Source organism: Ipomoea nil, unplaced genomic scaffold (genome assembly GCF_001879475.1).
Source record: "Ipomoea nil cultivar Tokyo-kokei standard unplaced genomic scaffold, Asagao_1.1 scaffold0302, whole genome shotgun sequence".
Lineage (NCBI taxonomy): Eukaryota > Viridiplantae > Streptophyta > Magnoliopsida > Solanales > Convolvulaceae > Ipomoea > Ipomoea nil.
In genome coordinates, this window is record NW_017616730.1 from 1,004,395 (window position 1) to 1,029,751 (window position 25,357).

General features: G+C 34.2%; 3 protein-coding genes and 2 long non-coding RNA genes across 7 annotated transcripts; 2 read left to right on the top strand and 3 right to left on the bottom strand.

Annotated features, from left to right (window-relative positions):
- Positions 1–1,674: 1,674 nt before the first annotated feature.
- LOC109160811 lies at positions 1,675–20,188 on the bottom strand. The gene is made up of 3 exons (XR_002050816.1): positions 20,074–20,188; positions 16,083–16,093; positions 1,675–1,685 (listed from the first exon to the last, which is right to left on the bottom strand). It is a non-coding gene; the product is annotated as an uncharacterized LOC109160811 (long non-coding RNA).
- LOC109160786 (endo-1,3;1,4-beta-D-glucanase-like) lies at positions 1,786–3,850 on the top strand. Its single transcript, XM_019309033.1, has 7 exons — positions 1,786–2,045; positions 2,194–2,215; positions 2,738–2,858; positions 3,042–3,132; positions 3,214–3,303; positions 3,395–3,495; positions 3,595–3,850. The coding sequence occupies exons 1-7, from the start codon at positions 1,898–1,900 to the stop codon at positions 3,733–3,735; spliced, it is 714 nt and encodes a 237-aa protein (XP_019164578.1). The 5' UTR covers positions 1,786–1,897; the 3' UTR covers positions 3,736–3,850.
- LOC109160817 lies at positions 2,193–2,731 on the bottom strand. Its single transcript, XR_002050817.1, has 2 exons — positions 2,616–2,731; positions 2,193–2,381 (listed from the first exon to the last, which is right to left on the bottom strand). It is a non-coding gene; the product is annotated as an uncharacterized LOC109160817 (long non-coding RNA).
- LOC109160777 lies at positions 3,826–6,255 on the bottom strand. Its single transcript, XM_019309021.1, has 6 exons — positions 6,017–6,255; positions 5,790–5,921; positions 5,578–5,700; positions 5,295–5,501; positions 5,041–5,208; positions 3,826–4,314 (listed from the first exon to the last, which is right to left on the bottom strand). The coding sequence occupies exons 1-6, from the start codon at positions 6,062–6,064 to the stop codon at positions 3,991–3,993; spliced, it is 1,002 nt and encodes a 333-aa protein (XP_019164566.1). The 5' UTR covers positions 6,065–6,255; the 3' UTR covers positions 3,826–3,990.
- LOC109160794 (cyclin-P3-1-like) lies at positions 10,302–13,051 on the top strand. 3 transcript variants are annotated; one of them, XM_019309051.1, is made up of 4 exons: positions 10,304–10,791; positions 11,630–12,030; positions 12,450–12,697; positions 12,778–13,051. In XM_019309051.1, the coding sequence occupies exons 2-4, from the start codon at positions 11,639–11,641 to the stop codon at positions 12,780–12,782; spliced, it is 645 nt and encodes a 214-aa protein (XP_019164596.1). In that variant the 5' UTR covers positions 10,304–10,791; positions 11,630–11,638; the 3' UTR covers positions 12,783–13,051. The 3 variants fall into 3 exon arrangements, with proteins under 3 accessions (XP_019164590.1, XP_019164596.1, XP_019164587.1); XM_019309042.1 differs by having other exon boundaries at positions 10,305–10,791; positions 12,450–12,713; positions 12,794–13,051; XM_019309045.1 differs by having other exon boundaries at positions 10,302–10,791; positions 11,631–12,030; positions 12,450–13,051.
- Positions 20,189–25,357: the final 5,169 nt, after the last annotated feature.

Consider the following 25,357-nt stretch of genomic DNA (forward strand, 5'->3'; position numbering starts at 1 on the left):
CATGGCTGGCGGCGGGGAGAGACAAGGCCTTGGTGACATTGAGGACGACTCCCAACTAGGCGCTGTTCTTGAAGCCTTCGCAGGACACTTCGCGTTGGACTGGTAAATAGCCGTGAAGTTTCAAACTACTCAATCAATAAAGTATGCATCGCCCTCGAACACACAAATTGTTCGATAGAAATCCTGAATAAACAAAATACCCTCATTATTTTAACTATTAAATTTTTTTGGCGAAATTTGGCCGGAGTGACAAAAATAGAATAGTTAAGATACTAAATTGACACTTTTGGAAGTCAAGCGCTGAAATTAATAAGACTGCACTAGTCATAGGACCAAAATTGAAATTTTCTTATTTGGTAAGGAAGATAGTTGATGATGAAATCGATAATTTTGCTATAATCAAGGGACCAAATCAGTCATTAACTCGTAAATTATTACTCCGTATTAAATAATGGGAAAATGGTCAAATAGACCTAAACCTTACTTTAAAAAACAAGTAGACTCCTAAACATTTTATAGTTGTAATTAAATCTTCAATATTATATTTTGGTATAATGAAATCCAGAAACTGATTAGTGACTCCAACGCTATTTCCGACAACAAAACGGTCGGCGATCGGTTGTCATTGAAGCAAACGCCTTCTCACTCTCAAAGGAAGGCTATTGGTCGCCTTCCAGAGTGAGAAGGCGACCAAGGTTACCTTCCTTCAATGGTGACCGGTTGATGGTCGTTTTGTTATCATAAATAGTGCCGGAGGTTATCAAAACTCTCATGACTTGCTATCACATGTTACTAACAGGTTTTTAGGCTTCATTGCACCATAATACAATGTTGATGTGCTTAATTGCAACTTTAAAATGTTTAGGAGTTTAATTGACTTTTCAGGTAAAATTCAATGACACATTTGACTATTTTCTCTTACATAATTTACTAAACTTGTCTATAATGATATACCTTATCGACTTAAATCCATAAGCTCTATAAATAATAATAAAAATATTGTGATTATTAAATTAATTATTTGATTACATAAGTTAGGGGAAAAAAGTGTCAAATTTGCCCCCTAAGTTGAGTGGATAGTATAATTGGGTCCCCTAAGTGAAAAAAGCTCCATTCAGGCCCCCTAAACTTGTAAAATTGTTCAATTAAATCTAAATTGACTTGTTTATCAGGTTAAATGCATACGGTGTTGACACGTGTCTTTATTTTATTTTTTTAATTAAAAATATTATTTATTATAAATTAATTAAAATAATAATAATAATAATAATAGTTAAAAATTAAAAAAAAATAGTTGTGGCCGTCGTCTAGTCGGCCATGACCGTCTTCCTTAAACAGTCGTGGCCGGACGATCACGATTGTCCTTGAAGAAGGAAGACAGCCACCGGCTATACAGCGTGAACAGCCAGTGGCTGTTATTTTTTTTTTTTAAATTTCTTTTAATTTTTTTTAATTATTTATTATTAATAATATTATTGTAATTAATTTATAATAAATAATATTTTTAATAAAAAATAAAATAAGGACACGTGTCTAACATCGTATGCATTTAACCTGATAAATAAATTAATCTGGATTTAATTGAATAATTTTATCGGTTTAAGAGATCTGAATGGAACTTTTTTCACTTAGAGGACTCAATTGCACTATCCAATCAACTTAGGGGGTGAATTTGACACTTTTTCCTATGTTAGGGTCTTTGGTTGTACAAATATTTGTGGATGGAAATGAAGGAAAAGGGAATAGGAAGGCGTGGAGAAGGACGTATATAATATATATATATATAAATAAGAGTAGCGCTAAACTATACCTACTACCTAGTCGTCGCTCCTACAACGCATTTGAAACTCGCAGCTACTATCTGGGAAGAAGATCGAATTCATCATTCATCAACAACATGTCTGGGCCGCAGTGCTGTGAGAATCCACCCACTTTGAATCCGAGCGCCGGAGTTGGGTCGGTTGTGGAGCTGGGCGGCCTCAAGTCATATGTCACCGGCGCTGCCAATTCCAACCACGCTATCCTTCTCGTCTCCGACATTTTTGGTAGGAATTTCTCAAACACAAATACTTTTATGTCAATTTAGGTTTGTTGATTTGCATTTTTCCAAGTAAAATTGACAACAATTAAGCAAAATAGACCTTTGTTGTTGAACTCCCATTCACTTTCCTTTCCATTTACCTTGTTTTGCAGGTTATGAATCTCCAAATCTCAGGTACCCTCATTTCTCTTCAACCTGCAGCTCTTATGTTGTGCATATCTGCAGATTACTACTCTGAATGTAGCTTTCTCATTCCTAAACCAAGTAGTTAGCAGTGCCATGTAGCTCCTTTTGCAGAGAAGGCATTATTATCTGGTTTTCTGGTTTACTGTTATAATTTCTTTGCCGGTGTTTGGTAAATGGCCGATAGCTGATTTGGTTAGTGGGTTTAACTAGTTGATCTAATCGAAAAAGCTACTTTTGAGCAACTTTTTTAATTTTAGCATTTTGGAACAATAAATTGTTATAAAAAGCTAATTAATCAAACACTCATATTGATTGTTTAACCAAGTCAAATCACTAATAGTGGTCAAATAAGCCAAAATTGGCAGATAGGCTAACTATTTTACCAAACAGGGACTTTGCTTGTTGTTCCCTTCCATTTTTAAGATGACAGCTTCTCCTTGTGGTATTGCTTCACTGTTTGGTTTTCACCAGACTAATTCTGAACTCCTAATGTTACTCTGTGATATGAAGGAAGATAGCTGACAAAGTTGCAGCTAGTGGATACTATGTTGTGGTTCCTGATTTCTTATATGGAGATCCCTATGTTCCTGACAGCAAGCCTCTTGGAGACTGGATTCAAGGGCATGGAACAGTATGTTTTCTGGCTTTTACTAAATGAACCTAGTTGTGTCATCCTGCAATGCAACAATATTGCCATAGATCTCCTGCAATGCAATAATATTCCCATTCTTTATGATCTCTTTGTGTGCTTGCATACGTGTTCTTACCGATATCATGGTGGGGCTAGAACTATAGTGTGTAATTGTTTGTCCAGGACAAGGGATTTGAAGATGCGAAATCTGTAATTGCGGCTCTAAAGAGTAAAGGGATCTCTTCGATAGGCGCTGCAGGGTACTGTTGGGGTGGTGAGTGAACAGAAGTCAGAAATCAGAAGTTGTCTCTCGTTTCAGATTGTATGTAATTCTGACACCCGATTTTCTTTGCAGCTAAGGTGGTTGTGCAACTGGCACAGTCTGGTTATATTCAAGCTGCAGTCCTATTGCACCCATCATTCGTAAATGTGGACGATATTAAGGGTATGGATCACAGCCTTGGGCTCTATGAATTCATTGATATTTTTTGCATTGAGCTATGGATTCATTCCTTGTAACGAAAACTTATTTCCAGAGGTAAAGGCTCCCACTGCTATCCTCGGGGCTGAAATTGACAAAATGTCTCCACCAGAGCTCGTTAAACAATTTGAAGAGATCCTTTCATCAAAACCCGAGGTACATGAAAGGCAACGCTTTGAACTGATTACTTCTGGCTTTTAATTCTTATTTACAAGAAACACATGTCATTCTAAGCTGTTTTGTTCATCAAAACAGGTGGAATCCTTTGTGAAAATCTTTCCGGGAGTGGCACACGGGTGGAGTGTGAGGTACAGTGTTGAAGATGGGAAGGCTGTGCAGAGTGCTGAAGAAGCCTATCAAGACATGTTGAACTGGTTTACCAAGTTTGTGAAATGAATAAATCCACACTAGGAAATGCAGACTACAATTGAGTATTTGAATAAAACTCATGTTATGTTGGTTTTTATGTGAACTGTGTTTTTATGTAAGAACTAAGTAGTACACTTGATTTGATTGGAGTGAAAGATAATTGAAAGTTGAAAGTTAGGAACTTAAAGTTTGCAATACTCTCTTTTTGAATGGAAAAAACATGGCCAATATTAATTTCTATTCTATACAAAAAAGGTGTTGTAGATGGGTGGGGTGCTTGGATCATTCTTGTTTTTCACAGTCTTCATCATCGTAGCACTCGTCCAGGGATTTGAAAAGCCCCAATATAGAGTCTCCAGGAGATGCTGTTGTTTCCAACTCTCCATTTCCATCATTATCATCATCACCCTGCTCATCATCTGCTGTAAAATCCAGGCTCATACCCACACTTCTCAGCAAGTTCTCATAGGATGCAGACAGATCCTGGGAAGCAAACTGGTGGTACTCCACTAGCTGCCGAAGGCACTGGTTCTCCCTGCTCAGGCTTGCATTTTCATTTGCCAGCCTCGATTTCTCCGCCAGAAGTGCCTCCAGTTGAAGCCTCACCTGCACAACATAAACCCCACTTTGTAAATCAATCTAGATTGTCCATGTAATTGATCGGCTCAAATGCTCAACCAAGAAAGTCAATAGGCCGTTTCTGACTTCTTGCTGGTTGTCGAATAGCTACTACTCCAAGAGTCAATAGGCCGTTTCTGACTTCTTGCTGGTAGTCGAATAGCTACTACTCCAAGGGTGAGTCAAGGTATGCACAGGATAGACCTGACCCTAATTAGTAAAGGATCACAACATGCTAAACCTGTCTAGTTTGTTCATAGCAGGTCAGATAGACCTGACCCTAACTAGCAAAGGATCACAATGTGCTAACCCAGTCTAGGTTGTTGCATGTCAGATAGACCCGACCTTAACTAGCAAAATATCACAATGTGCTAAACCAGTCTAGGCTGTTCATAGTCCGTCACAACTCAAATCAAGAAGGCCAATAGGCCGTTTCTGACTTCTTGCTACTAGCTACTACCCCAAGGATGTCGGGGTGTGCACATGATAGACCTGACCCTAGATAACAAAGGATCACAATGTGCTAAATCAGTCTAGATTGTTCATAACTGGTCAAATCGACCTGATCCTAACTAGCCAAGATCATAATATACTAAACCAATCGGCTCAAATCAAGAAAGTGAATAAACTATTCTAGCTAGAATTAAACTTGTAATTTTGGGTTACTCATCAACAGGCTGAGAAAAAGACGGAGCAAGGTGGCAAGAAGCATACCAGATCGTCTTCTTCAGGTGGAACCACGCCTTTGGGGAACCCATCGCGGAGCCTCCTGTTTTCCTCCTCCAACAGAGAGCACCGCTCCTTTACGAAGGTCAGATCTGATTTTAATGTCTTCAATTCCCTGGCAAATGCAGCTGCTTTTGTCGCCATGGAAACCGCAATCTTCATGCACAAAGATCAACCAAGCCTGTGAGCTACAATGTATTTGATCTTACAAGCATAAATAAAGAGAGGGAAATGGTACCAACATTTTTGGCTATCTTGAGCTTCCCCAATTCCTTCTTGCCCTGCACATTCTCATCTTCAATTGGATCATCTGAACATTCTTTCGATTCATACTTCCTCTTTAATCCCCTATTGTCTGCTTCTGGGTTGTTTTCTCCACTTCTAGCATTCTCCAGATTGCTGTGAAGTATTTCTGTCAATGTGGGCGGTTTCGCCAGATCTCTTGCCCCCTAACAACACAACACACAACCCATTCAAGAATATGAATTCCCTTACAAAACTGCAGATCAAATAAGCAATTATTACCTGAAGGGCAGATTCCAGGTTGCTAGAGAGCTGAGACAGAGTGGAAGAAACAGAGTCAAATCCTCTCAGAAGAAGCATACTATCCTCTTTCATTCTTTTCGTTCTCTCCTCAGCTCCACCAGTCTACACATTCAAACAGAAAAAAAGGCGAACTTTTATTGTCAAGCAAGAATAAATACCAGCACGAAAGAAAAACCAGAAAAGCTACGAACTTGATCGAGGGATTTGCGGTTTTCGAGAAGAACATCGACCCGGCTGCGAAGAGTGCTCCAGAAATGTTCGTCTGAGGATGGGCTCCGTGCTGGAGAAGGACCCATGGGTCTGGGTGATGATGATGACGGTCCCTGTAAATTGAACTTTAAGCTCAGTTTTATATTCAAAAAGAAAGGAAAATGAGAAAGAGATTCTTAATTCAGTGAAAATTCTTCCAAGGAATCACCTTGACGAGAGACGGGGATGGTGAAGATGATTCCACTGAGATTGCCATTATAGCTTTTCTGGGTTTGGAAAGAGAAAGTGAAAAGAAGAGTTAAGAGGGAGAGAGAGAGAGAGAGAGAGAGAGAGAGAGAGAGAGAGAGGAGGGGTCCGAGAAGAAGATAAAGCGGAGTTCATAACGGCTAGTTTAGCATTTAAATAAGTGGGTGTTTTTGCTTCTTGGCATTTGGTACCAACGTTCGAATGCTATAGCCTATAAGAAGATGAGCATGAGCTAGTCAAACCTTTTTTTTTTTTTTTTTTGAAAGTGAGCTAGTCAAACCTTAAACTAACTATTATTTTCCAATTAAAAATGAGAATCTTGAAGTTGTGTTTTTTTTTAAAAAAAAAAACCAAAAAAATAGCATTTTTTCCATTAGTACAAAAAAAAAAAAAAAAAAAAAAAAAAGAAGTAAAGATTATAAATGGTCAATGGCGAATTGAGTTAGTTCATGATCTGTTGAATAGTTATGTTCATGCTAAGTGAGATTGAGGCGAGAAAGTGACTATCAAGTTGTTGAAGGAGATGTATGGTTACAATTGCGCAGGAGGTGCAAGGTGTTGAGCATGAGAACACATTGTTACTTTGAGCACTTTGAGTCTCTGATTGAGTGTGATTGCAGCGTCATGTTGGAGTGTGGTGGTTATGAACAATTGAGGCTAACGGCTAACCTCATCCCAAAAATTTTACTACTTTCTAAGTGACATGGCATGAGAGAGAATACATTTTTTTTATGATGTGGTTTCAAAGTTATAAAGCGCTTGCTAATTGTTTCAAAGCTGCAAGGCGGCAACTTTTGCCACTTTTGCTGACAAAAGCTGCCGTTTTTTTTTTTTTTTTTCTTTTAAATCTTTTACTATTATTAATTATTATATTTATAATATAATATAAAAGTGGGACCAATTTAGAAAGTGAGAGAATATTGCAGGGATGTAGAACAAATATTACAAATTTGATGATGTGGAAGTTGGACCGATTTTAGAAAGTGAGAGAAATTTGTGGGATGAGGATAGCTTGACAAGGACAGAGCCAACAGTATGTGTTACACATATCATTGTTCCCGAGGTAAAGGATGCCTTGTGTTTTTGTAAATATAGTTGAGCGTCTACCTATTTAAATCTTGTTTAGGTAGTTGTGGAATTGTACCCAAAAAAAAAAAAAAAAGGTAGTTGTGGAATTAATGTTACTTTTGATGAATATTATAGCAAATTAAGTTATAATATGAATTATTAATGGTGTTAATTAGTGTGGTTGAGGATGAGTTATGAATGTGGAGTGTGGACGGTTGGATTATTATAGTTGGTATTGACTATTGACCACGGGAATTGATGAGGGTAATAAAGTGATGATGACTAGTCTATGTTGTTGTATTGAATATACTATCTTAATTATAATCATGTGAGATATTTATATCTTGAAAATTTGAGGCATATTATTGAATAATTTATTTGAATTTAAAGTCAAATAGGTCATTCAATTGCACACAAAGTTGTAATTAAGTTATCGAACTTAAAAAATAATGTAATTAGATGTCTGAACAATACAAACTCATGCAATTAGATCCAAATAACATGTTTACCTGAAAATATGCTGATGTAACGGTTACTGATTTTAAAAATAATTTTAAATAAAATAATTAATTAAAAAAATTACTAAAATAGACCGGCCAACTTCATCTCCATGACCTGAAGATAAAAATTCCTTCGTCTTCCTAACCATCGAGATGAAGGTCTCTTCGTCTCCTCCATGGCCGATGGTCCCCGACCATGAAAACGAAGGTCTTGGGCTGAATTGTTTTGCCCACAATCCCACATGTTAAAGTATCTGGATTGCAATCGTTATATCCTACACCACGGCGCACATAGCACTGTGCGCCGCGCGCCTCCCAAAACGACGTTGTTTTGGGGTAGTGTTGGGAGGCGCGGTAGGAAGTTGCTGAGATTATGTGTATTTGTTCACAACGTTATGTGTATTGGTTCATACAGTTATGTGTATTTTTTATACAATTATGTACATTCTTTTTATACAATTATGTACATCCGAATTAGAAAATTTGTGTGTATTATGTTAAGAGTTGATGTGTATTATGTTAAAAGTTTATGTTTATTATGTATTATGTTAGATTATGTGTATTATCTTTTAAAAAGAGTATGTATATTTTGTTATATAATTATGTACATTCATGTATAACATTATGTGTATTCTAGTATAACATTATGTACATTCTTGAACAGCGGGTTTTTTTTAAAGAAAAAACTACTGCCATTCACTGGGGTGGGAAATTTCAAAAAAATAATAATTAAAACGACGTCGTTTTGCATCTGGGCGCATAGTGCAACGCGCGCCGTGGTGTAGGATATAAATTGCCTCTGGATTGAGCTGAATAACCATAAACATAAGTTGGGTTGTGATACTTGGATTGGCCCAAATGATTTAATAAATTAAAATAGGTTGTGATGAGTTGACAATATAAACATGTGGGTTGGGCTTGGCACAACACTATCAACATTCATGTCGACAATGTGGGTTTGTGCCATACTATCATGAGTCATGACACAATCACTAGTTACAATTAACTAATTCAAACAATATTTATCAATTCAACTACCAACAAACAATGTGCACAACTGTGATTGACTAGAAGAGATTCACTCATCCTTAACCAAAACTCATGACTTTGAGTATTTAGTAACCTTAAATTTTCAGGTGTGTCTAAAATTCAGAGAGAATAATATTACTTTCGTTGTGAAATTTGAACCAAACACTTGCGATGTAATAATCCATAATCAAAAGGATGACAACTTTCCAACAAGAGTTGGCAATAATGCTATGAAACATGGCATAACAAAGCATTGAATTACAAGAGATTGGACCACAAAAGTAGATAAGTAATGCTTATAATAGTCACATGCAGTAGACAAGCTAGCTAATAGTTGTAGTTGTTTAAATTAATGAAATGGCATTGTCTATGTGCACCACTCTTGACCCATCTTTGCCTCTTATCTTGTTTGTTTCTTGTATAATGGAGTCAACATCCCACCATAAACTTGGTTTGGTTGTTGGGTGATGATTTCATCCCAATATTTTATAAAGTAAAATTAGGTATTTAGGTGTGTGGAAGATGAATTGGAATCTTTGTTGAATATGACCAGACCAAATTCTTCCATATTACCACTTATTCACTTTTCCTTATGAGACAAAACACATTTTTTTAACGAACTAATTTCACTTTTGGTCTCACGACTTTAGAGGTTCTATCATTTTTGGTGCACAACTTTAAATTTTTTCAATTTTGGTGTCTAACTTTGTTTATTTTTATCAATTTTGGTCTTTTCGACCAAATTGACTGCAAAATATTGCCGGATTTTACATTTTAGGGGCAAAATCGTCATCCCAAAGAAAGATATTCAATATCTAAACAAAAGAAAAATCATGTTAAGAGAAATATAAGAGTTTGACAATCGTCGATGCTATAAATCTCATAGATCTGTGTCTAGTTTCTGTCCGTCTTCCCAATTATTCTCATCGATCAAACACCTATAGATATGATTTTAGAGTGATTTTGTTTAGATATTGAAGATGTTTCCTTGGGATGACGATTTTACCCCTAAAAATATAAAATCCGGCAATATTTCGTCGTCAATTTGGTTGAAAGGACCAAAATTGATAAAAACAACAAAGTTAAGCACCAAAATTGAAAACTTTTAAAGTTGTGCACCAAAAGTAATAGATCCTCTAAAGTCGTGGGACCAAAAGTGAAATTAATTCTTTTTTTAACTGTGAAATTTACATTTTTAATTGAAATAGAGCACATATTTCAATTTGATATCAGAGTTATGAGAAAGATCATGAATTCCATAAAGAACTATGGTCCACAAAGTAATTGACTTGCACATACACACGTGAGGACGTGTTAAACATATAATTATTAGTTTATGTTTTTAGTTGAGATAAAACATATACTTTAATTAAAGTGATCAAACATTTTAATCTTTACATAGGATACACACTCAGGTAACAGCTACAAGCTTTTATGGGAACAATAAATAAAAGTAACACATTTTTAATCATATGAGGGAAAACTTCTCCGTCATCTCCGTCATCTCCGTCGGAGTCGGCGGATCGTCGGTGGAAGGTGAAAACGGAGAAAGGTGTGTGGGGCCCACTCACCGCCACCTCGCGCCAATTAAGTCGCCATTTTTTCACCTCCATCTCGACAATGGTGATTGGATTTAGATGATAATTAATGGGGGGAGGGGTCACCGACAGCTTCCCTTCCGTAGTCTCGGCGCAGTGGATTTAGGGCACCGCATTTCGTCTATACGCACAGGCACAGCTGTATATACGCCATAAATTATATACTCAATACCCAGAATATACAATACAGGGAAAAGAAAAAAAAAAAGGCGTTTGCTTTCCATGTGAAGCAACCTGAAAAAGACAATCGATTTGGAGGTGAAAGGTAGATAAAGTAAGAGAGAGAGAGAAAGAGCCCTACAACCACTTATTAAGATTATTATAGATACACTGCTCTGTACTTAACATTGAAGAAGAATACTATCTTTACCTAAAGTTCAAGAATTGTGGAGGAGAGAGAGAGAGAGAGAGAGAGAGAGAGAGAGGGAATGAGAATACCTGCCTGACATGGGTACCATTCTCTCTCTTCCTCTGCAATTATTGACGCTTATGTAGAAGATTTGTACGCCCAGATCTCTCAAGGAACTCTCCTTTTCATCCGTGTATGATTCTCTTCTGACTTTTTCCGTTTATTTTCTTGTTTTATTTAACGCTTTTCTTCATTACTTTCCCTTGTAAATGTGGGTTTTTCTTGATGTTCATGTGAACTATGAGTCTGGGTTTTCTTTTTCTATGCTAAAGTTTAGTTCTTGAGCTTTTCCTGGGATAGATCTATGGAATTCCTGTGAGATTTGTTCTCTACCTGAAATGCAATGCCATGTTTTGTAAACATGGGAAGTTGAGGTTCTTTGAGTTGGGGCAAAATGCTCATTTTAGTCATTTATGAATGTGAAGTATCTAGTTTCAGTTCAGGGAGGATTTGAGGAACTTTTAAGCATTTGAACTGGTGAAGAGTGTTAAGCCTGTGAAATGAAGAAGGGGAGATCTAGGGTTCATGGCCTTCAAGATTCCAGCCTACAAGAAAGAATATGTTTGACACAATAATATAGTTTGTATCAGTGCTTAATCAATTGAGGTGAGATGAAAATGGCGTTGGTGCAGTAAGAATTCGAGTATTTGTGTATGGATGGTGTCTTAAGTGCTAATAATAAACTCGAGTTCTAAACAGATTTTAACAATTTAGGATCTAGCACCACTTAGAGGGACTCTGATCTAGAGTCTAGACGTTTTCCTTAGTTTAGCTTGGAATTCAAAGCTACCCGCTATACTAATCTGTTCACTCGGTTAAAGTATGAGTATTTCATTTGAAGGAGAACCACAATCTCGAGTTTTAGTCAATTTCGGAGTGTCATTTTCCAGTTCCTCTTCACGGGGAATGCATAGGCACTTACAAATTCTAATCTCAAGACTTTGAACATTTATATTATCTAATTCCTGCAGGCACTTGGAATGGGAACATTAGCGTCTGAAACAGATTCTTTAAATTACTTGAGACTGGGGCTCAAGGGATCTGGCAAGGGAAACTTGGGGAAACCCCGAGTTCTTTCCATTCTCTCGATGCTTCTTGAGAGTTCTGTCCAGGAAAACGAAAAGTTTCTGGAAACGTCACAAGTAAAAGATGTCGTTACAATATTTCACGGCTCAAGAGCCCCGTCTCTGAGCATTCAACAATACGTTGATCGCATCTTCAAATATGCCTCCTGTAGCCCCTCCTGCTTTGTGGTCGCACACATATATATGGAGAAATTCATTCAGTGCACCGATGCCTGTTTGACTTCCTTCAATGTTCATCGACTATTAATTACAAGCGTGATGGTGGCAGCAAAATTTATTGATGATTCGTAAGTTTGTTTTGCATTACATCCGTATAATAACTTTTGTTTTGACTTGCAGACTTATAGTTGGCCCAGAAACGTTACCAACATTAGAATATTAAAGGCCTTGCATTGTAGACCCTGGTCCAAAAATAACCTTCAGATTCTGTATCTGTAGTTGACACATTCTGTACATGCAGTTGATAGTTTCTGTACCTGTAGCATATTATGTGTCATCAATTATAGGTTACGGAGTATTTGTTTATATGTAAAGAAATTGTTAACTGTAGGTACAGAATGTGTTAATTGAAGGCACCCTGGTCCATGGTATAACAATTGCATTCACATAGTCGAGTCTGTGAATATATTGTGTGTTGCTGCATGAAATATCTTGCAATCGGAGAAGCTTTCTTGATCTTTGACGTGCTATATGCGTGGTTTTGCAGATTTTTCAACAACGCATATTATGCGAGAGTAGGCGGTGTGAGCACTGCAGAATTGAACAAGTTAGAGATGAAGTTCTTATTTGGATTGGGCTTCCGGCTTCATGTGAATGTGCAGACGTTCGAGAGCTACTGTGGCTCCCTAGAGAAAGAGGGCAACTTAACTCTCCAAATCGAGCGTTCAATCCAGGCGTGCGGAATCAAAGAGAGCTGGTCCACCAACGACGACCCCACCAGTGCCCAAATCGCCAGATGATGGCCATTCATTCTTCCCAAAAGGTTGAATCCCCAACCCCAAGGGCCCCACACCCCGGCCCGACAGAGTATCTGGGATGACGGTCATTCATGATCCTGCAGTGAGTAGAGAGCACTCGGGTTGGCATATATCGGAGCATTATTTCACGATTTTTGTATGTTTTCTGGGTTCCCCTGTGGTGTATAGGTTGCACTGGATCAACATCAGTCCTTTGATGTTGTTAGGCTTTCATCCTTTTTTGTTGTGTGTACCCAATTGTTCCACTTACAGTCAGATTTCATATATTTCTTTGTACAGAATGAGTGAGATGCTCATTGAATACATGAATATTTCTACTTTTTTGGTGTCCGTTCTTGTGCGTAATCTCGAGAATCAATTGAGCTACTCGTGAGGTCTACGATACGATTGAAAATGATTGGTTTTTGTACTTCTCCAAGAAGCTCTTGAATGTGATTGTAATATGAATTTGCACTCTCAACCATTTGTGATTACAATTGACTTTAGAACTGATTGATACTAATTTATTAAAGTTTTTGTTCAACAATTATGTCTATTCAACCATGAGACCATTTTCATAGAAAGTAATATGATGGACTACACATTGGGCCATTTGAAATGAGCTCCTTGTGAGTGGATCTGAGAAGCAAAAGCCTATTGTGATGGACAACGCAAATTATGCTGTGCAACCGAATGCACCTTGCAAGGTGCATACGGTTGCAAAACGGCGCCGTTTTGGTTAAAAAAACGCGCGTCCCACTTAAAGGAGAAATCAGGTTCGATTCCCGGCAATAGCATTTTTATATATCCAGAAATTCATAACTATATAACCATAATTTCATAACTATATATCCAGAATTTCATAACTATATATCCACAGTGAATGAATGAATTAAAAATCCACAATGAATGAATGAATGAAGTAAAAATCCACAATGAATGAATGAATGAAGTAAAAATCCACAATGAATGAACTAAATATCCACAATATATGATTGAACTAAATATCCACAATGAATGAACTAAATATTCATAAATTCATAACTATATAACCAGAATTTCATAACTATATATCCAGAATTTCATAACTATATATCCACAGTGAATGAATGAAGTAAAAATCCACAATGAATGAACTAAATATCCACAATATATGATTGAACTAAATATCCACAATGAATGAACTAAATATCCATAAATTCATAACTATATAACCATAATTTCATAACTATATATCCACAATTTCATAACTATATATCCACAATAATGCTATTGCTGAGAGTCGAACCTAATTTTTTTTTTTAAAGTGGGACGCGCGTTTTTAATCAAAACGACGTCGTTTTGAACCGTATGCACCATGCGCATGGTACATTCGGTTGCACAGCATAACTATTGGATGGACAATTGGTAGGTCCACTATAGCCTATAATGATGAGCCCAACAAAAATTTATGTATATTTTGGCCCATTCAATTTTTCTTTTTTGGAACTATTTATCAAGGCAAATTATGCCCTGGACCCGTGTCCACAATGAATTGTGGCCACGGGCCCAAAATGACGTCATTTTTCAAAAAAAACGCGTCATTTAGTTTTAAAAAAAAAAAATCGAGCGCATTTTTTCGTTAACGGTGTTAACGGCCTTTTTTTTTTTTTTGGATTATGAATGTATAGTTATGCCGTTATGAATGTACAGTTATGCAATTATGAAATTATGAACACAGAGCTTTAACATTATGAACTTACAATTATGAACATATATAGTGATAAAATTATGACCATGGAGCTTTAAAATTGTGAATATAGAGCTTCGAAGATTATGAATGTACAATTATGGAGTTATGAATATACAGTTATAGAGTTATGAATCTACAGTTATGGAGTTATGAATCTACAGTTATGAGATTATGAATCTACATGTATGGAATTATGAATGTACAGTTATTGATCGAATTATGAACAAAGAGCTCTAACGTTATGAACTTACAATTATGAACATATAGTGATAAAATTATGAACATAGAGCTTCGAAAATTATGAATGTACAATTATGGAGTTATGAATGTACAGTTATGGAGTTATGAATGTACAGTTATAGAGTTATGAACGTACAGTTATGGAGTTTTTTTTTTTTTTTTTTTTTTTTTTTTGTTCAGACGGAGGGGGTTACCCAGATACTATCTACACATGATATCCCCTCGGGTAGAGGGCGCCAATCTGATCTCGACTGACTTCTTCACTAACTTCAAAAGGCATGTCCGAGTGGGTTTGTAGCCCGATCGGGTGGGTAAAGGCTACAATTATGGAGTTATGAATGTACAGTTATTAACATGTAGTAATAAAATTATGAACATATACTCCTATAACGAAGCGGTCTGAAATTAAAAAAAAAAAAAAAGAAAAAAAAAAAGAGATAACAGTGCCTAACGACACTGTTACCCGTGTCCAGCAAGCATGCTGGACACGGGTCCAACGCATAACGATTGATTTATCAATTGAAATTCGTTACATTTGTTATATCATGGACCAGTTTTCACCTTGTAAGGTGGACCATGGTCCTAAATTGTGTATTTTTAGTATTTGGAATTGTGAATATATCTAATATATAAATTGTGCTTTTAAATTTTGAGTTTTTGTTTTTAAAAAAAATTATAAGGGGGGATATACCTACATATATATCCAAGTTACGAACTTCCACCTCCCACATAGAGGAACAACTTGGTACCAGTGGATCACAAGGTGCTTGATAAGTTTTGAGAATTTGTGAATACAATACAGAATCGTCACAAACAGTAAATTTCTAAAAAGTAAATTGTGTATCTTTAGACCCGATCCACCTTGCGAAGTGAACCCAGATCTACATAATAATTTGCCAATTAGTTAGTTATTACTCTCAAACGAACTGAGGAGATCATATAGCTCAATAGGCCCAAAGTAACAATGATCCGGAGTATCTAAGGCAAATTATGCTGTGGACTCAGGTCTAAAACGTGCGTCTAGAATAATGGTGCTGTTAATGACACCGTTTATTAATTGTAAATATAGAGTTCAAAAATTATAAATATAGGGTTCTGCAATTGTGAATATTGAGTTTTGTAAATTTTTATATTGAGATCTAAAATTGTGAATTATAGAGTTCAAAAATGAGAGGGTGTATGTGGTAAACCATGTTCTAGTGTTCATGTGTAATGACGTGCGAACCACACAAGAGAGATAAATTACACTAGAAAGATCCTGCGCGACGGATTCGACCGATAGAGTGTTGACAATAATTAAATTTATAACTAAATAAAAAAATTAATATACATTAAAATGTGAGTATTTTTTTTTTTTTTATGTAGCGAGGGAAACCCATAGTCACTATCTGAGATTATACACTAAGTAAACCCTACACACTCCTGTGTCATACCCTGCAAAATGCAAATCACACAAGAAAGATAAACCTTACTAAGAAGACCTTGTGCAACGAATTTGATCGAGAAGGTTTTGACAGTAATCAAAATCGTAGCGAAACAAACAAATTAATATATATAATAAATGACAAAGGAATTTTTATATGGATTATTATATTAATCGCAAATCATTACCCCCATGATAGATATGGGTGTGCAAACTTCAGTGGAAGTTCAGTTAGCTAATCAAACCAAAGAATTTTGGTTAATTATTTTTAACCGAAATACTTCGATTCAGTTAATGGTTAGAGGTTTTGTAATATTTCAGTTAACGATTAATTCAGTTTGAAACTATCAATTAACTAAAATGTTACACACACACACACACACACACACACACACACACACACACACACATATATATATATATATATATATATATATATATATATATATATAATTTTAAAATATCTAAAATTAAAATGAAATCTCTATGGATTATGGATGTTTGGATCGGACGTTGAATTTTGGATTGAAGTTATAGATTTATTATTATAGGTACTGAAGTAATTGGATCTATTATTATAAGCATTATTTTAAAGATTTAAAAATTTAGCTAATTTTGTTTTTGATTAATCGGTTAATTTAAAAAAAAAAAAAAACTTTGATTCATGGTTTAATTTTTTAATTTTTTTTATTAAAACGACTCGGTTAAACGAATGCACACGCCCTAAGGATAAAACGGATTAGGAAACTTATCCAAAGGGGTTGTGTCCATAACAAGAGATGAGATGTCACTATCACCCACTTATAAACCTTTAACAAATTAAACTACAAATCATAATCACTACATTAGTGTCTATAATCATCATTTTGTGGAATTTAATTAAGAAACCACTTCAGTGTTAGCTAATCACGTAATTAAATAACATTTGTCATATGTATGACATGAACATTAATTAACAACAAACAAATCTGTCTATTCATCTCTATTCTCTAGTAGGCATGTGTCCACCTATCAATCTCCATGTCTACACACAACACTATAATTAAGAGAAAAGATAAAAGACTAATCTTCATAAGTTAATCAGTTAATGTAATGAGTATAGTTTAAACAAATCTTGATAGTTACTTTTATTTATATTCGCTTCGTTTACAATCTAAAAATGATAATATATAGTTTATTATTATTATTGTTGTTGTTTGCTTTTCAACTAATTTAATGATCAAAAGAGAATAGTTAGCTTATAATCAACAATCTCATTTTATTTATATTCACTTCATTTACACTCTGAAAATGATGATAGAAAATCATCACAATTATTGTTCATCGACTAGGTTAATAGTCAAAAGAGAATACTTAGCATATATATGGTGAGCCCGCAATCTCTTTTTATTTATATTCACTTCACTTACACTCTACAAATAATGATACACATTAGTTATCGCAATTATTGTATATCGACTAGTTTAATAGTCAACATAGCTTCATTTACACTAATGATGAATTGATGATACACAACCATCGCAATTATTAAAGACTCTGAGGAATGAAAATCATGCTTTACCCACTCGAGTATCATTTTCAAGATTTTTTAATTTATTATTATTTTCTTTAAAAAAAATAATGGGAGAGGAAACTACTCCAATAAATTAAAAAAACATTCAAATAATCACTCTTTAGGCCGGCCCAAGAAATCCCCAAACAATCATCATGCAAAAGCCTCCAAATAGTCCTTGGTGACTGGTAAGGAATCCAAACATTGCAAGCCACAATCATGAATCATGAGCTAGGAAGAGCAACTACAATGCGATTCTACTCTATGAACACACCCTCTAGTTTGACCAAAAGGACATTTAACGCCAGCACGAGCTTAGTTAAGTGATTTAGTAGGCAGTATTTAGAGAAGAAATCAAGATTTGAATTTGGGTGGTTGGTCAGAGAAGCGTTGCCATTGTCTAGTCTAAGGGAAAAAAGTGATTGAGACATGATTGGAGTTTCTCTGTCCATGAAGTGTATATAGGCAATTGAGTATCTCTGGGTAGCTGAGTGTGTCAAAAACTTGCCATAGACCAGACAATAAATACTCCTTATATAGGTGAATCAGAGAACACTTGCCACAGACCAGACATGTCCTCTAGATAGTGGATGCAGCGTGGCTGGTCAGAGAGGCGCTGCCAAGTGTCTAGTCCAAGGGAAAAAGATGACTGAGACATGAGTGGATAATGCGTCTAAGGCTTCACATGCAAGAGTTGAGTGGAGGGGCAATCCATCTAACCGGTCTCGAAGGTGAATGTCCCGGCCGGTCAACCTGGCTAAAAGGTTGAAAAGTCTCGGAGATAATGTATTTATGTTGAGTGAATAACTTAGGAAGAGCATCTGCAATGCGATTCTACTTTGTGAACACACACTCCAATTTGACAAAAAGGACATTTAACACATACATTGTGAACAATCTTTTTTTTTTTTTTTTTTTTTTTTTTTTTTTTTTTTTTTTTAAAGCAAACAAAAATTACAGTATAAAGGGGTTATATATGTACCTCCTGCTGCTTATACACTAGTGTTTTCTTTTCTGATCTGATTTAACCACCCCGTCAAATCTGGATTAAAAAAGTGTGATTTTTTGTCCACATAATCCATCCTTTTTGGGTCATACGAAAATCCACAACTAATGATGTATTTAATTTCCATGTATCCAGACCCGAGTATGCTTTGGAAAGTGTACGTATATAAGTAATCGAGTATTTCTGGATAGTAGTTAAGTTTGTCAAAATGCATGTCCTTTAATTTTTCTAGTAATAAATATATGTCTGATATAGATGAATCAGGGAACACATGTCGTAAACTTGGCATGTCTTCCACACGGTGGATGCAGGGTGGCCGGTTAGAGAGGCGTTGTCATTGTCTAGTCCAAAAGAAAAAGGTGATTGAGATACAGTTGGAGTTTCTCTGATCAGGAAGTGTATATGGGAGGTAGATTAGAGAGGCGTTGCCAGTGTCTAGTCCAAGGGGAAAAGATGATTGAGACACGGTTGGAGTTTCTCTGATCAGGAAGTGTATATGGGTGGCCGGTTAGAGAGGCGTTGCCAATGTCTAGTTCAATTCAAGGGGAAAAGGACATGCATGATTGGAGTTTCTCTAACCATGAAGTGTATGTATATGGAGATACAGTATCTCTGGGTAGCTGAGTTTGTCAAAACTCTATTTTCTAGCAATAAATACTCCTTATATAGGTGAATCAGAGGACAATTGCCACAGACCAGGCATGTCCTCCACATGCTGGATGCAGAGTGGCTGGTTAGAGAGGCGCTGCCAGGTGTCTAGTCTAACTGTCTAAGGAAAAAAGGTGACTGAAACATGAATGGACAATGCATATAAGGCCTCATGGCTGGCTCACATGCAGAGAGTTGAGTGGAGGGGCAATTCATCTTCCCGGTCTCAAAGGTGAATGTCCGGGTCAATTTGACCGGTGGTCGGAAAATCTCGGCCATAATGTATTTCTGCCGGGGTGAATAACTTAGGAAGAGCATCTGCAATGCAATTATACTCTATGAACACAGCTCCAGTTTGACAAAAAGGACATTTAACACATACATGGTGAACAATCTTTAAAAAAAAAAAAAATTATATATGCACTTCATGAAATTCTAGTTCTATTTTCAAAAAGAAGAAGAAGAGTATATTCACTTCATTTACACTAAAAATTATGATACACAATCATCAAAACACTTATTTATTGACTAATTTGATAGTCATACGATCGAGAATATTTAACATACAACGAATAATCTCTATTTATTTATACTTCATTTAATTACATTCTAAAAATGATGCAGTATCACCTTAACTATCATTTATCAACTAGTTAAATGGTATATATATATATATTATGGATTCAATTATAAGAAATTTTTGAAATCAAAAATGAATATTTGTGAACAATGTGGATATCATTTTCAAATGAGTAGTTCAGATAAAATTGAACTTTTGATCGATCCGGGTACGTGGGATCCTATGGATGAATACATGGTTTCTCGGGATCCCATTGAATTTGATTCGGAGGGGGAGGAGGAGGAGACAACTAAAGATCATATTGATTTTTATCAGTACTTCATAGTTTGTTATCCGGAACTTCATTCTAAGGATGTAGCTGCTGAATATAAAATAGTTTACTTAATAAAAGTTCTCGGACATTATTTGAAAAGAAAAAATTTAAGCTACCCTGCCTGGCAATTCACTTAGACCCCAAGTCACCACAATACGCTGCTATGCCCGCCCCTACCAGCTCCAAGACTGACTTCGGATTCGGATACTTGGATGATATATATATATATATATATATATATATATATATATATATATATATATATTTTGTAGAGGGAGGTAATTAGCTATTTTTTAAAAAAATTATTTGCTCTAGTTGTCTATAGTAAGCTAGCTGTTAGTTGAAGACAAAGTGTCTTTGTTGGTTGTTTAAGGTTGTGTTTGGTTCATGCTTTTACACATTAGGTAACAGAATCAAAATCATAGTTAACTATGTGATTTGATTACCCATTTAATTAAAAATCTCATTTAATTCCATAATTAAAAACATATATCATTCAATCTCATTCGTAATCTAATTTTGAAGTTTGGATTAGTGTTTTAGATTTTTTTTGTCTATATAAGTGCTTTAGATGTCATTATATTATGATCAATTGTCTTGATTTTTTTTTTTTTGTATTTTTAAATCATTTATTCCCATTGTAAGGTCATACACAACCAAACATCAATACTTATAATTATTCCGTTTCCACTCTCTAATCAAACATGTAAAATACTTTCACCAAAATATACTACAATTTTTAAGTATTTGATTGTCATTCTGATTCTGATTTGCATGTGTGCAAACCAAACATCCCCTAAATTTAGACAATGACAATTCATTTTTATCCTCAGAAAAATTAAAATTCGATGGAATAATTTTTTAGTATTTGTCTAAGAAGAAGTAACCAACATGTAGACGGAGCTCAAGAGCTCTTTATCTTATTATTCCAAAAAGGCTGAACCCCAACCCTTAAGGGCTCCACACCCCGGCCCGACAGAGCATTTTGGGAGGATGTAAATCATGGTGACTCAACTGAACATGAACCATAGAGACTAGACCGGTGCTCACTGCGCACAAGGAGCCCCCCTCACTTTGAAAGGTTGCTCCCACACTGCCGCTGGTAAGACTCGATCCCTGGTCATTATTCACTGCGCACAAGAGCTCTTTATCTTTCTTTAGGAAGTAGTTGTGATAAAAGACATATCAGAGATTCAATGTTTTTATTTATTTATTTATTTATTTATTTATTTATTTTTTTATTTTTTCAGAGTTGATCGAGTAGCTCTGTCCAATGCCTGCAACAAATTAAACCAGATTTGGCATGTTGCATAGCATTTAATTTCTTGTTACAGGTAATAATATAATGGGTCATTATAGGTTATTTTTACTAGTTTTGATCAAACCACTATAATTGACTTAATTAAACTTGCAGAACATAATACTTAATTAATATATGTAATTATATACACGAAATAAATAATAGGCCACTGTCCTCTTGGTCGAGTTATATCACACATAATCTTATTAGTATTCCCTCCGTTCCATTTTAGGTGTCCGGTTCAGTTAACGAGATTTGATTGAAGTTATTTTAAATTCAATTTTTCAAAATATTAAATTTAGTATTAGTATATAAAATTTATATATTTAGAAACTACACTAAAAGTACTATTAAACACGAAAAATCAAATTTAAAAATAAGTAAAAGATACTAAAGAAAATAAACAAATAATAAAGAGTTGGTTTGACCAATGAATAGTAAGTATGACAGATAAAATGGGACAGAGGGAGTATAATTTATCTTTCCGTATAATTTACAAACTTATAGAACGTTAATTGGGGTCATTTCATTTATAGACGGAGCATGTTCTTTTTTTTTTTTTTTTTTTTTTTTTTTTTTTTTTTTTTAAGACTAATTTATTTATTATATGTTCAGGAAAAAAAAAGAAAAAACAAAAAAAAAGGGATAAAACTTAGGATTATGATCTTGATATTGTTATATATATATAACTAGTATTTGTCCCGTGCGATGCACGAAAAATATGTTATAAAAATATACCTTATATGAGGTTTATTCATATATAAAATTTTTGTTATTTAATAATTATTATGTGTGAATTCCTATGATAAAATTATGAACGACATAAATATATTTACAATTAAAATAATATTTAAGGTGGGTGATTACTACAAATCTTAAACTATATTAAAAATTTAGAACATAGTATTTAATATTACAAATTTTTAAGAACTTAGTAAACTACAATAGTAATTGAATTATAATTTTAGAGTCACCACGGATCAAAATTTTTAGACCTTTGAGATTTCTAACTCTAGATGTAGCAACATACAATTGACCTTTAAAGACCAAAATCACAATTTTAGTTCGAACATTGATTTTTTCTTCCAAATACTATCGAATTAAGTGTGCAATCAATAAAAGATAGAGAACTAATAATTCGAGAATATAATCTTAATGTTACTAAGCCTACATCACGTCAATTAAGTTGGATAGTATCCGATGAATCCACGAATAACGCATCTTTGTCTCCGTAGTCCTCAATATGCACATCAACAATCTTAAATATTAGGTCGCCTAGCTATGCCATATATTATTTTCAAACTTATGAACTTTGGGGTTGCATGCAATAAAAAGTATATTTTATGTGGTCTAATGGTACCCGGGTTGGACTTCCATTTGGAAGATTATGAGTTCGAGCCTTAGTGGAGGCGTTATTGGTTCTTTGTGTTTCAGTAGGTTGAGAAAGTATATGAACAGATAAAAATACAATTATGTGGATCATCGTTCACACAATAATTTGCCAGTAGAAATTGAAATATATATAATTATTATTATTGTTATTGTTATTATAATTAACAATATTATTATGGTCTTGTGAAAATTAAATGTTGATTATCATCATTTAATTTTCACAAGACCATATGACTTTATTATATATAGGATTTTCAGAAAAATGACACTTTTTCTCTTTAGTTTATAAGCTTATAACGCTTTTGCCCATTGAATTATTCATGTATATACATTAGCCCTCTTAATTATTTTAAAGTAATGATTTTTCCTCATTTTATGTTAAGTGGGTATTTTTACCTTTAAAAATATGGGCAAAACACTATTTCATTTATTTTCCCTCTTCAACAAATTATTGCTTATATATTGGAATCATAATAAATACAAAAAAAAAAAAAAAAAAAAAAAAAAAAAAAAAAAAAAAAAAAAAAAACATACACCAATAAGTTTGCAAATTGTGTCTTTTTTTTTTTTTCATTATTATTAATGATAAAAATGTTCATTTAATAGAAAGTGAGAAAAACTACCACGTACTTTCAAAATAATTGAAAGGCTAATATAAATACATTAATATTTCAAGAGAAAAATATTGTATAAACATATAACTTAAGGAAAAAAAAAGTATCATTTTCTATATAACCTTCCAACATCCATTGCCTTCTGCGTAAAACAAAATTTCGCCAAGCTTAACTAAAGAATCAAAAAATTATATCATGCATGAAAAGACTACGTATTAATTTTGAAATATTATATTGTTTATGTTAGTTCTTTTAATTATTAAAATATTAATAAAAAAAAATAGATGACGTGATACATAATTAATCAAATAGCAATTGGTTTCTGACACGCATGAAAGGCCCAAGTATTAATTTTGAAATATTGGTTTTGTTAGTTCTTTTAATTATTTAAAATAATAACAAATATATGAAAATTTTAAAATAATAACTTATTTTGAAAGTGTTTTAAAATAAGCTTTGATTTTTTAATATTTTTTTATCTTTATTAATTTATAAAAATGACAGGTCAACTACCTTGTAGTGTAATAACATTTTTGTTATCATTTCAATTAGATGGTTATAGATTTGAACTCTGGTGGCTTTGAGAAAGTATAAAATAAATATTATTTTGTTATTAATCCAAAGTGTGCACTAAGAATATATGTATTATATATTTGACTGAAAGGATGTTGACAAGTGAACCGCATGTTTTTTTTTTTTTTTTTTTTTTTTTTTTTTTTTTTTTTAAACAAGACATGATTCGTGTATATGGTATGTACTTAGTAGATAATACAAGTCCTAGCTATTATAGCATCTTTTTTATTTTATTATTATTGATTCCCGTTTGTCTAGTTCGTATGACTTTGTACTTCTCATATACAATAAAAAAATCTTCGTCAACTGTGTATATAATACTCCGTATGATACAATTCCATGCAAATTGAGTTCTATAGAAATGGAATTGAAGTAGTATTACATTTTAGATTAATTTTTTTTTTTTTTACTTTTAAATGAACATATTTTTAGGGTGAATGTAAGACCTTATTATTAGTGTTTTTGTTGAGGAGTCGGGTGCATATAAAAAAAAAAAAAAGATTACTTAGAAAAGGGTCATTCCGTACTTGACAAAGTTTAAAGTGATAAGTGCATATCATTCGGCATAGACAATCTTTAAATATAATAGTCTTATCAGAAATTATCTCTTTTCCGTCCCACTTTACTCCTAACCTTTCTCTCTTTTTCTCCCCAAATTTTGTTGGCATCCCTAAGAGTCATATATTCAATAGTATCTCTATTCCTTGAAAAACTTTTATGATAAAATTAGACCGCCTATTATATATGGACTCGAATACTCGATAGCCTATTTGTAATATTATAGTTTACAGTATAAAGGTGTTGTGAGAAGCAATAACAGAACACAGTGCAGACACAAAAGATAACGCATATATATATATATATATATATATATATATATATATCAGTCTCGTCATTTCAGTTGCATGAGCCAAAGCACCGGCTGGTCCACCGCCACAGTCAACCAAATAATTCCCACCCGCACAGCTTTTTCTTCTTCTGATCTTCTCAATTTGACCGCACTCCATATATAATATATATACATTAGCCTATTATCTATCATTATTATTCACATCCACACACACACACACACACACACATATATATATATATATATATATATATATATATATATATATATATATATATATATATATATGTGTGTGTGTGTGTGTGTGTGGATCATATCGATATCATGCCCTCACGTACTGCTGCTACAGCAATGTTTTCGATTCTGATCTGATTTAACCCCCCCTCCAAATCTGGATTTAAAAAGTGTGATTTTTTGTCCACTCAATATATTCTT

Excerpts from the sequence above, each read along its gene's own strand:
- LOC109160786 (XM_019309033.1), top strand. The coding sequence starts at position 1,898 with ATGTCTGGGCCGCAGTGCTGTGAGAATCCACCCACTTTGAATCCGAGC. Across the intron at positions 2,046-2,193 it reads TCTCGTCTCCGACATTTTTG|GTTATGAATCTCCAAATCTC; the intron begins GTAGGAATTTCT and ends CTTGTTTTGCAG. Across the intron at positions 3,133-3,213 it reads TGCAGGGTACTGTTGGGGTG|CTAAGGTGGTTGTGCAACTG; the intron begins GTGAGTGAACAG and ends TTTTCTTTGCAG.
- LOC109160777 (XM_019309021.1), bottom strand. The coding sequence starts at position 6,064 with ATGGCAATCTCAGTGGAATCATCTTCACCATCCCCGTCTCTCGTCAAG. Across the intron at positions 5,922-6,016 it reads CATCCCCGTCTCTCGTCAAG|GGACCGTCATCATCATCACC; the intron begins GTGATTCCTTGG and ends TTCAATTTACAG. Across the intron at positions 5,701-5,789 it reads ACCGCAAATCCCTCGATCAA|ACTGGTGGAGCTGAGGAGAG; the intron begins GTTCGTAGCTTT and ends TTGAATGTGTAG.
- LOC109160794 (XM_019309045.1), top strand. The coding sequence starts at position 11,639 with ATGGGAACATTAGCGTCTGAAACAGATTCTTTAAATTACTTGAGACTG. Across the intron at positions 12,031-12,449 it reads GCAAAATTTATTGATGATTC|ATTTTTCAACAACGCATATT; the intron begins GTAAGTTTGTTT and ends GTGGTTTTGCAG.